At 46.3% G+C, this 12,199-nt stretch overlaps 3 protein-coding genes across 3 annotated transcripts; 1 reads left to right on the top strand and 2 right to left on the bottom strand.

The window, feature by feature from the left end:
• Positions 1–2,984: 2,984 nt before the first annotated feature.
• AtWU_11208 (cytochrome P450) lies at positions 2,985–4,010 on the bottom strand (the record flags this gene model as incomplete). The annotated part of the gene is made up of 1 exon (XM_035506310.1): positions 2,985–4,010. The coding sequence occupies one exon, from the start codon at positions 4,008–4,010 to the stop codon at positions 2,985–2,987; it is 1,026 nt and encodes a 341-aa protein (XP_035362203.1).
• Positions 4,011–5,541: 1,531 nt separating this feature from the next.
• AtWU_11207 (terpenoid synthase) lies at positions 5,542–6,498 on the top strand (the record flags this gene model as incomplete). Its single annotated transcript, XM_035506309.1, has 1 exon — positions 5,542–6,498. The coding sequence occupies one exon, from the start codon at positions 5,542–5,544 to the stop codon at positions 6,496–6,498; it is 957 nt and encodes a 318-aa protein (XP_035362202.1).
• Positions 6,499–6,761: 263 nt separating this feature from the next.
• AtWU_11206 (CeGAL family transcription factor) lies at positions 6,762–9,600 on the bottom strand (the record flags this gene model as incomplete). Its single annotated transcript, XM_035506308.1, has 4 exons — positions 6,762–8,127; positions 8,193–8,914; positions 9,031–9,158; positions 9,225–9,600. 4 exons carry the CDS (start codon positions 9,598–9,600, stop codon positions 6,762–6,764), a joined length of 2,592 nt encoding a protein of 863 aa, XP_035362201.1.
• Positions 9,601–12,199: the final 2,599 nt, after the last annotated feature.

Below are 12,199 nucleotides of genomic sequence, written 5' to 3'. Positions count from 1 at the left end.
CTGTCCGCTAAGAATAGACTTCATGGCTCGGGAAGGCCACTTTTCAGATCTTCATCAAGACGGACTATAATTTCCGCAAACTAAGCTGCGGAGAATATTTTCGTCCTCCTTGCAGGAAAGATTATCGACCTTGCAGGCGTCGCCGGATCCTGCAAACCATATTTCCACCATCCTGGACAGTGCCTACGGAACAGCCGTTCTATCGGACCTGATTCACAATGTTCTGCAGTCCCAGCGAACATCGAATGGGGACCCAAATTGCAGTGATATATTTGCCCCTTTGCTCACTTGCGCGAAGGAAGAGGTCCGGGGGAGGGGCGGCAGCTTACAAAGGAAACTGTTGGATTCACAAGACACTGGGCTTCCGACAGAGCCCCTTACGTCCCCGGGGGATTCTGTAACTACATGCGGGCACCGACAACAACGTACACGGCCAATCCTTTCTGTGGTGCGGTGACAGTCATAGTAACCGATCAACAAGCTCCTCAGACACACAGTCTTGAGGATTACGAGTCCTCCGCCTCCTCTGGCAAGTCCTAATGGTAATACATGGTGAGATAAGGTCACTTTTTCTTCGTATAAGAAAATGAAAGTCCGTGGCAACGTCCAAATCCTTGCCAGGACTGGGCTATAGGTCAGCCAAAGGGTACCGAAGGAAGAGAAACAGGGGAAAGAGGAAATGTAGCAAGCCGCAACATTACTTACTAGTAGGACTTGACATTATTGGTGTAGGCAGCAGACTGATTTTGCATACCATGACGCTGAAAGAAGGCAGTCAACGCGTTGGCGATTCTCATTTCCGGATCCCCGTGAGAGGGTAGTATAACTTCGGCTTGGGGTGAGGTTTCCCCGGACTTATCTCATAGTTTAGCAGACATGGCATACGTGTTTCTGGATCTCCAGGCTGAGTTGGTCTGTCGGGGAGAGACCGCTTGCCTTCAACGATGCATAAGTCCTTCCACAGCTCGCGGAGCATCTGCAACCCCTCCAGGGTCTCTTGGTCGGTAACCATACCGCTCAGAGTCCAGTGTTCGGTTATCTTTGTAAAGGTGACTTCTACCCCAGCAAAATACACCTTGATCCGGGTCTGGGGAGGATTGATCAGGTCGCAGGAAGCAAAGTAAAGATCTGCTATGCTCTGACGCTGCATGTGGGTTCGGAGAAGCTGGCATGCGGCTTTGAATTGACATTTTTGGTCGATCTTTGCGATGGCAGCAATATAATCTGCGCAACGGATTGTCCAGTGACCCGCGCTTTAACTTTGGTGAGTCGTGATGTGAATTACTCACTGAGCAAGCCCCTGAGCGCCCTCAGTAAAGCGGCAATGTCTAAAACAGGAAATTTACGATAATGTAGAAAAACAGGTACGTATCGTGACATAAAACTAAGTCAGAGACATACCAAACACCATAAACCATAGAATAAAAATTCATAAACACTCATCATCATTATCAATAACAACATACATGCCCATACCCATACCCATATATCAATGCCTATATACATATATACTATCGACAACATATCCTAAACTCGGTAAAACATTTTGCTTCTTAAAATAGTACCCTGTCTGGGAATAGCTAACTATTAGTAGTTCCTTATAGTATTGGCTTGGGTAGCGGAGCCCTATGGGGAAGCAGAGCGATGCAAGTTTGCAGTGATTCGCTTGGCTTCGGATCTGCGAGCTGATTAGCCGCCGTGGCCATAGTATTCATCGGCACCGTTGAACCGAGATTGGGTCTAACAGACCAGATGTTGACGTTGAATGCCCTGCACTATCTGGGGTTGATCTGTAGACCTTAGTGGGATTATATAGCACAATACTCATCATGCTCAAATATTTCAATGTAAGAGCTCGCCGATTATCTAATAATAAATAGTGTCGATGACTGAAGAGGTACGTGATATGTACCTGTTCTGTAGATCATCACGATGCGGGCCATACTGGTGATAGAGAGGAAGATGCTTAATGTGCGGCGGTTAAGCCACGGACTTACAGACATCGGTTCATGGTCTGGTAGATTCCTACAGTGACTGTCCCGATATGCATCGGCAACCGATTCGGTCCTGGAACTTTCTTGGAAACTTCGGGGACTTACGGAAGATCGACGATCGTTATATGGGGAAAAGACGGAGCAAGTTTCTCACAAGGAATGTTAGAGTTAGTCTATTGAGCTAATACGGCTGGAATGCCATCTTAAACTTAGATTATCGGGGTTATATTGCAGCAGTGTGTCCCCTTGACCTATGACAAGGATGAGGACCTAAGCCTAAATCATTCTGGTGAAAGGTCGGAGAACCGGAAAAAGATGTACAGATGTTGTCCGCTTTGGGGTCGATGATCTTCATTGCACAATTTTACGAGAACTCGACGCTTCAGTAGAACCCGAGGGTATCTCGGATAGCGAACCTGAAGGCATACGTATTTGTAGCTTGGGTGATTCCAATGGACAGTCTGAATGTTATCCCGGAATAAGTTAAACAGTGTCCGTTTGTCGCATCTGCTCCGGCCCCCCCCCCCCGCCCGGGGGGATACAGTTAGTGTAGGGATAGGGATATCCACTGACAGTTGGGCTGTGCACCGCCAGATAGGATCCGACTGTAAAGTAGGCCGCGGAGGTAGAGCCGTATAAAGTCTTTCTGAATGTGAATCTACACACCTACGTTACATCAAATTATCAAGACTAAATGTCATCACTGCGTTATCACTGTCATCATGACTAGCCACTTCTCATAAGCGTCATTACAACGACATCATATCATAGTCAGATGCTGGCCTTTCCACCCTAGATACCCGCACCATGAGTGGCGGCACATCCCATGTTCCCCATGAACGAAGACCTGAGAGCCAGGAGCCGGTATCATCAGACGCAAGTTCGCAGTTGAACTCTGTTGCAAATTTGCAGAATACTACCTTTGTCATGCCATATGCCATGCTATTCACTTATCAACTAATGCTCATGTATGATGAGTAATAGGCCAACTCACTCTTGGCCAATACAACCCCGCGGCCCTGTCGAAAAGGGATGGAATGCCGCTTTATTATCTTTCTGATATGGGCCGTCTGCACCATTTAGCCAGCGATCAGGAATAAATTTGTCAGGGTTCCAGAAGTGAGTGGGTGAACGTGTGACTGCAAAGATGGGAATATAGACCCGCATGTTTCCTGCGACCCATCGACCGGCTATGAGCGCCCCGCTCGCAGGGGTAACACGATGCATAGCCCCGGGGATCGGGGGAAAAATTCTTAGAGCCTCCTTGATGCAGGCATCTAGGTAAGCAAGATTCGATACTGATTCCAGAGATACCTGGCTCTTGTCGTGGAATGCTGTGCGAATCTCATTTTTGAGACGTGCGAAACACTCAGGGTGCTGAAGGAGGTATGCGGTCAAGGCTGTTATGGTGGTCATGGTCGTTTCTGCCCCTCCAGTCATCATTATGTGGGCATTGGCACGGATGTCTTTCTCAGTCAGGGACAAGTTGCGACTGTTGCGAAAAGTAAGGCCGATGAGGTCAGGTTCGTCGCTCTGAGTACGAAGTCGATGGTCTATGAGGTCATTCGAAGCCTTGAAATAAGCCTTGCGGCGCCACTTCGACATCCAGGGTATAGTCGAGCGGAACAGAAGATTGATCCAGGAGAATTCGGCGAGAGCTGATAGCAAAGTCGCGACCCGTACCAACCTGGGCTGGCTGTGTACCCACGTTCTATGTGCCCCTTTTCGCAGGACTCCCAATTCTTCACCAAATTGGAAATGCCCAACAATCTCAAAAAGCGTATAATGGAACAAATCGCGTATATTGATAGTATTTTCTTCCATGTCGGAAAGGATTTCAACGAGAGCGTCACCATACTTGGCTAGGATTGGCTCCTGACGGGCTAAGGCTCGCCGTGAAAATGCTGGCGCGTAGGCTCGCCGGATTCTTGGGTGATCTGTCTCATCGGCTGCTAGTATAGATGGCCGATTGTCATCGTCTTCAAGATATCTGAAGAAATCGGACCCCCTCTTCATACTTTGTGGCACCGTGGGTGAACTGCTATATATATCCTTCCAGGCTTGCTCATCGATAAAGCTCAGCTCATTAGGAGCGACGCGTACGACTGGTCCATACTTTAGATGAAGGTTATGGAGCCACTGTGCTTGTATCCCCTTCAGAGAGGCGTAGGTTACGGGGATCCTGCTGGCGGCTAGCGTCCGCGGGCCGGGAAAGTCTTTCAGTGGATGGGTTAATAGGTTATACGTAACCACCGACAAGTACTATAGGCCACTCTCGAACTTAGCTCTCTCGATGGCTTATGCAACTTCTCGGAAATAACAGCCTTTCAGAACATACGAGGAGTATTCCTGTTGCCACAAGAATGCTTATCGCGTTTTCTGCCGCCATCTTTAGCCCTGAGATAATATGCGCAGATTCTTTTAACAACTCATGAAGAAGCTGTCTGAAGATGTAAGGTAGGTAGGGTGAGAGACAGAGTGAATATTGCAGGATAGTGGACTGACTGCTCCGTCAAAGGCTGCTCCGTCAAAGAGGGGGGCTTGACCAGATATGCTTGAGCCTGAATAACTGCACCACAATAAGACATTGGATGTCGTCAATATATAATTTACTAATGATAACTCTATAACAGGACGAACTAGGGATGTGAATAGTATACTGCTGTGAGAGCGTGCAACCAAACACATCATTCTCTATACTCCTCTATACTCCTTGCAGAAAATACCACTGTGACCACAAGAGAAACGGGATCCTACCATAGCCGAGGGAGGTATGGCACCATTTAATCACAGTGCTCAAATAGTATGGATGCAGCCTTGTCATACAAGACTCTGTACACCAGTGAGGTCAATCGCAAACCCCCTTGCTTAATCCGACCGCAAGAGTCATGCTGGTCGAACCACGATAATCGTCACTATTAAGAGAATCAAATTTGATACATGAGTTATTCTTGATTATATTAATCAAGATTGGGAAAAATTGTAGATAAGAAGCACATTTCATCAGGGAAAATCTTCGTGGCTTGGCGAATTACATCAGAAAGAGCCTTCATCGACGGCAACGATCACCATGTTGAGAGAAGATGCATATGTACAGATAGCCATGGCCCAACACTTGCTGATCATTTTCTGTTCTCTGTATGCTCTGCATTTACAATATATTACAATCCTCACATGAACTCCATATAATGGCCCAATTAATTTCTTCACGTAATATCACACAGCATAGCCTTTTCTGCATGTCTACATTCTATCACAGTATCCCTCACCACTTGTCAGTGCAACACAGCTGCGTGTATATCCCTGAGTTCACTCCAATGCCAGTTGTATCGAAGGACCTGGCAATATTGAATTTCATCAAAGCGACAGACACCATTATTGTCTCACAGAGTGCGCGATCAATCCGATATGGCAACCTCATGACGTAGCGAAATCCTCCTTGCGAAAGACTCCAATAGTACCGATGATTTACATTATAGTATATAGCTTTCCATCACCTATGAATACCTCCCACGAACCCATTAATCATCAGCATCGCACTGCAACAATGACAAAAGCCCAACCCTCAGTATCACCCGATGACTTCCTTAAAATTATCGTACCCTTCTTGAAAGAAATCCTACCCAATATCCCGCCCTTCGCGCCCGACGAAGCCTTCAAAAACGAAGTCTTCAACAAATTCGCAGCCGCCTCGGGCCTCCCAGAAGACACCATCCCCAACTTCGTCGACACAGGAGAAGTCCTGGCACGATGCTTCTACCCCAGCCTTCCCCGAGATCTACAGATCTCTATAGGAGTTCTAACAGCATACGTCTTCTCGATCGACGACCAATGCGCAGACCCCGAATTTCGCGAGCAGCTTAAACCCTACCGCTCCGTGTTTCTTGGCAAATCCACCACCAACCTCCAATACATCAAGGGCCTATACAAAACCCTCCACGATATAGTTAGTCACTATGAATGGTATGCTGGCGACATGATCATCAAATCGACCATGGACTTTGTGAGCATCAATATCGTGGAGGCAGAGCGGACAGGTGAATTCGTGGTCTCTCCTTCTACTAAGTTGTTTCCGGACTTCTTGCAAGGCAAAAGTGGTATTGGGGAAGCTTATGCATTTTTCTACTTCCCTGAGAGTGACTGGAAGTTGGGGGATTACTTTACGTTGATCCCTGATATAGCGGGGATCATTGAGCAGTTGAATGATGTGTTGTCTTTCTATAAGGAGTCTGTTTTGGGAAATGAACCAGGGACGTGGATCAGGCAGACTTCTGTTTGCAGGGGGATTTCTGAGTATGAGGTTTTCCAGGAGAGAGTAGATCAGTGCTTAGGCAGTATCCGGAGACTGCGTGCTGCATCTGAGGGAAATCCGAGACTGCTAAAGACAGTCAACGAGTTTATCAATGGGTATCCTCTATTCCATCTTAACGCGGGGAGGTATAAGCTGGGTCAGTTTGGCAGTTATGACGGCTGGTTGAATGAGAAAGCCTTTGGTGGAAATTAGAGGATTCGATAGACCAAAGCATTTAGGACCAATTGAATTTAAGGGTGGTGGAACTAAGTCAGAGACTTCGGTTCTTATAATAGTACATTTATGTCAACACCGTGAAGAGAGACATTCATTGCAATCTGGGTGCCCATCACGGCTCTATATAGGGACAGGGCCGCGATGCTCGAAATTTCACAGCAAGACTAGGAGACCGTCTGGGAGGCCTGATATAGGGCGGCCCTTTGATTACATTCCAGATCACGAGGTGCAGACAGGTGTCACACTTCCTCCAAGAAATAATCACTTATTTCCAAGCCGAGACTTAGATTAGGTGGGAAGAAAGACCCTATAATCTGCCCTGTGCTTGGATCATAAGGAAGGCCCTCATCGTAAGTATCCTGAGCGTTGGTGTCTTTGTCCGTTTGCATCAGACTAGGACTTTCTGGAGAAGGCTGGCACTTCACATGGGCTTCCAGAGAATTTGACGAGCCAAAAAAAGGTGAAGGGCCGCTTCCAAATTCACTGGGGCGCGGGTCTGGAGTAGGCGAAAGTCCGGTTGGTCTAGGTCCAGGCGGAACAGAAATGCCGACATCACTTGGGATAGGGTGAATAGGTAAATTCACTCCTGCATATTGTTCGATACGGCGTAGGAGGCATTGGCATAGTAAGCGAGCTTTCTCTGAGGCTGCGTTGGTCTTTGCTAGTATAGCAAGCCATTGAAGGGCTCTTTCAGTCGCCTTAGAAACCATCGAAGCTTTCTCTGGAACGTGACAAACTCCAAAAGACAGCTCTATTAAAAGAACTGTGGTTGCTTGAACAAGGAAATGCAGTATACACCACCACGGTGACATTCTGTACAGTGAAGCAGCATCTAGTCCTTCGGGAAATAGCCTCAGCATATGGCAAGCCGATTCCACGCACTCAGCTGCTGTTCTGTGACAGAAATCCAGCATTTTCTCATCCGAAACCTTGCCTTCCTGCTCCGCAGGATTAGGACGGCGAAGGCATGGCCGTGTTATGCCAATTTTGGTGCTATAGAATAAAAGTGCCAGGCTCATCCGGTGGGTAGATATCGAATGAGTGACCTGTGAGGACTGTGTTGATGTAAAATCATAATCTTTAGGAAGAGTCAAAAGCCAAGATTCGATATCAGAAGTGAGACCTTGTATGGCAAACTCTATCCCTATCCAGGATGTGCGCGCTGCTCCGGGACTGTAGAGCTTGGTTGTCATTTTCTTTGATATCAGCGTGAGCAGAATGACATGAAGGAAGTGCAATGATCCACAAGGAGGACTGGCAGTTGCGCCTGTAGCCTTTGGGGTAGCTATCGAGTGTTTGGCCTTCAGATCAAAATTCAAACCGTTGCCTTCAGTCCCGTGTGATAGACGGAGACAGTTTATCACTTCATCCCTTTCGAAATTCTCTTCGTCAACTGGAACAGGCAGGGGTATTGTATATATAGTATCATCGATGAAAGACGGCCGTCCTGTGACCATGCTAAGTCGGTGATCAAGCATGTAAAGGGACCACCATACGCGATATCGGATCTCCCTGGAAGTATCCGAAGCCGACTTGCTCATGTTGCGCAGATGCAACCCAAGACCAAGGGCTCCACGAACAGCACCTCCACAAATCCTCCAAGCACTTGAATCATTTGTAAGCACTGACATGCATAGGTGACTTGTATATACGGACATAGATGTACGTACCGGTTGATATGCCCCAAAGAAAGCATGTACAAAGCTGTTAGCCCTTCCACTTGTAATTGCTGTAGGTCAGGATGGTGAAAACTCCCGTTATCCATACTCAAGACCGTTGCTCTTGAGAAATACAGCCAGTGATTATTCTTGTTTAATTGCCATTCTGCTTCAGAGATATAAGCATACCTAGCAGCGATTGCAAAGACTACGTTCAAGACTGCTAGCCACTTGTTTCCTGGGCGTAAATTGGCATTGTTGAAAAATGCACGGAACTGTGCTCCGAATGGTGTGGTCCCAATGATTGGAAAAGAAGGATGCACCCGGTCCAAATAGCAGTTGTAGAGCTTTGAAGCTATATCCTTTGACGGCAGTGCATAAGGCTCTTGTCGCTCGATACTTGGTAGCTCTTGATCATCAACATGGTAATTCGAAGCGGATATAAGACTATCATCAGAGTTTTGCAGTGATATAGATTCTTTAGGAGTCCCACATCCAGTCCCATCGTTGACATCTCGGCCTAATGAATGTATCCACGCAATTTCGGAGCTTTGGCCAATGTAGCCCGTAGCCTGGGAAACTTCGTCCTTATTAAAGTCTTCACTGATACAATCAACGCAGTGGCTGGAGTCAACGAATGGTGGCAACTGGGGGTTGGGAGTTGAAAGAGGTCTTTGATTTCCGAGGAAGGGTGTTTGCCCATCAGGGGACAAGGCGGGACTGGAGGACTCCTCCTACTTCTAGTCAGTATAAAATCTTGGAGTAGACAGAGTGAAGTGGAAATAGCGGGCTCGATCGGAACAAGAGATATGGCTAAGACTAAAGAAATGCGAGGAGTCTGTGTCTGTACCACTGTCAATGCCAGGTTCATCAGCTGCTCGTTCGTAAGCCCAAATCTGTTGCTCAGGTTCTTCAGAGCGTCTTCGTAAGTCCGTATTTTGGCCTCCAAACTAGCCAATTGCCTTGGTGTACCAATTCCTCTAAAATCAGTTGAGGATCTAGCTAGTCAGATGAAAACACACCTCTTGGATTTCTCCCTTTTACCATCTGTGTAGCAGCAGATGATGCCAGCCTCACGGCAGTTGCGACAACCAGACTTATCCCCTGTGCACTTTGTCTTTCTCTGTCTGCAGGATTCGCATGCTCGGCTCACGTGGCGACGATGAAATCTACCAGGGGTTGAGAATGTTTCCAAGCCTTCTGCTAGCCTAGGAATTGCCATCTTCCTGCTAGTCAAAATATGCTCCGCTCGGTGGGCGGACACCGCATGAGACGCATTTCCCTTGAGATCCTCGGTTAAATTCCGGAATTGAAGTAAAGAAGAGGGTAGTCGGATGGTCCTCACCACATCGCTGTAGTTGTGTGAATCGGTAGAGGATATCCTGAAGGTTGCTTGTTCTGGCCAAGGTGGATACTGCATTGTGTGGTGGAGGTTTAGGAATGAAGTCACAATCCTGTCCAGGCAATCGTTAGTAGCTATTCTGTAGTAGAACCCTAAGGAGCTCATCTTGATGTCACCCATTGCTGATACCTTAGAGGGCTAAACAATCGAAGAATGATACACCAGAATAACTCAAGTGAAGTAGATAATGTTCACGGAAAAGAGTAGCTGAGCTGAGGGTGAATATATAGTTTAAGACTGAGTTCTTCAACGAAAGTATAGAGATGTAACTTAGTCTGAAAGAGTGTGAAACTAGTTCTCGAAAGAGTGATGTCTAATGGCTCAAGAAGAACCATACCCTTAATCAGTTTCTCTCTCAACAGAACTTTACTAACAGAAAGCGCAGGTGGAAACCGCAGTCGTGGCTACCTTTCTTGTCTCTTTCTTTTTCCCACCAGCCGAGGATCGACCCGTCTGGTCTAGATGTTAGGTGCCAAACTATTGAGCGGACAAGCGAGAACTCTAATAGGCCCGAAATATGCAATGATGCGTATTTAAATGAACAGAATCAGTATCAGTTCGTTTTAATGAAGTGAAGGTAGAGCCCTGCCAACCTGGGAAAACCGGCAGATGCAGACAGCGTATTCTCCATGATTAGCCAATTTATCTATGGGTATTGCTTGGTTCAGTTGTAACCGCAAAGCCCTATTCAACTGACTAGAAGGCAGTATTATGTAGTGAAGCTTGACGGGTTGAGCCAAGATCGAATATGGAACAGTTCATCGTTGTATTCAGGCTGTCAACAGACGCGTTGGGAGTGGGAGATGGGCCCACGAGGATGCTTTCGCCATCTTCATTGGACCAATAAACAGCAGAACAATGTGCTCACCTTGATCGTCTCTTTTAGAGAACCACGGTCGACCCCATTAGGGTCTGCACAGCATGTAACGTTCTCAAACTTTCTCCGTTGTGTTAGCCGGTTTGGCCAAACTCTGAAAATGTCCCAGAGGATTTAACTTTCCCCTGCGCAACTGATACGCATACAGAATGTATTTTCCACTCTCCACGGATGTGTGACATACTACAATCCCCAATCTATCAAGGTGCCTATTCGGACCCGATCTGCCGAAAATACTCCTGTATCCGGTTTATTATCCCCTGGGTCAGTTACATGCAGCGGCGTAGGATGGTAGATGGTCCAAGAATATCCGCGTACACACCATCAAGATATCTCTTGACTATGGATACAAACTGGCGACGCCTTTCGAAGATAAGATAACACTAAATACATCACTGTCAGAAAAACAGATATGTTAGATGTTCCTAGAGAAGGAATACCCCTCGAAATGATCAAAGCTTTGTCATCATGTATCGTTCATGACATGTAGGCGGATGGAACTATCATGAGATGTATATAAGTGGTGAATACTAATAGTTGAGCAAATAAATCTCAGTTTGAAATACGTTCTTAGCGGAAAAGGTTTGTGTGGAAGTAGTAGAGAAAAGAAGAAATAATCTTGAGAATTGCTTACGGTTGTCCGCTGGATGGATGGTACAATGCACACCCACCCCCATACTCACTAAATTTCAGGCAGCTACATATAATGAGCAGTACTACAGTGAAATTCAAGCGGGAGATACACTATCCGTGAAATTGTGACGTGTGATATTATCATAGCATCTCAATCGCTTCACGAAACAGCCTGTTAGTCTATCATTGTGGCCTTTCAGCCATAAGGAAACTTCATTGACTGTTCACAGTCTTGAGCAGAATGTTCTATAGTATGAAAATTTCCGACTTTACGTTACACTCCCATCTTACAATTGAAGCATTCCTTTGTCGATTGTCACCCTCCACATTTACCTAGTCAGATGCTACATTATCATGCCACTTTCCATGTAAAGTATGTTACCTAGTGCACGATGTCTGATCCACGGTACAGGGGCTGAGTTGAAGGCTCATGTTCTGCAGCCTTGGTATGCGTAAAAATGACGATGACATGAATCTGGAGTATTATGCAAGGCTTATCATCAAGTTTGAAACCCACTCTTATATGATATGTTTAATGATGCCTAGGCACTTACACGTACAGAATGCGTCATCTTAGGTGATACTGATGAAGAAAGTTGAATCAGACAAACATTATTATATATACCAAATTCGGGACAGGTACATAATATCATCACAACCCAACAAACAACGTGGATGATATATACCATCCTGTTATCATGTTATATCTGTGTACTCATCCAGAACATATCACGTCATTGTAGAAGGGTGATATAACTATAATAATGTACTTAAATGTAAGAAGCAAGTTCGTATCCAACCTGCCCAAATTACGCGGCATCCAAACGTCGCATATGCCTTGTTAGATGCCACCTTAATAACATCTTATTTCCTGTCTGACGAAGGGGGTTCCAGGAGCAAGCTATGCACTCGTGGTAGTATAAAAGGTCCCTGAGATCATTAAAGGTGTGCCTAAAGAATTTTCGAGGCGTGCCTTAACTTCAGGGCTTGAGCAGGGGCTTTCTCAGTTCCTTTCCAAGTACCTCCGGCCTTGAAATGCGTGCGTGGGCCGCTGAATTCTCGTGAGCCTCCCATCCACTCGGGACGATACATCTCAACTCAATCTGG

The sequence above is a fragment of the Aspergillus tubingensis genome, assembly GCF_013340325.1.
Source record: "Aspergillus tubingensis WU-2223L DNA, scaffold_15, whole genome shotgun sequence".
In the NCBI taxonomy this organism is placed as follows: Eukaryota; Fungi; Ascomycota; class Eurotiomycetes; order Eurotiales; family Aspergillaceae; genus Aspergillus; species Aspergillus tubingensis.
This window is presented reverse-complemented; position numbering and strand designations above follow the sequence as displayed.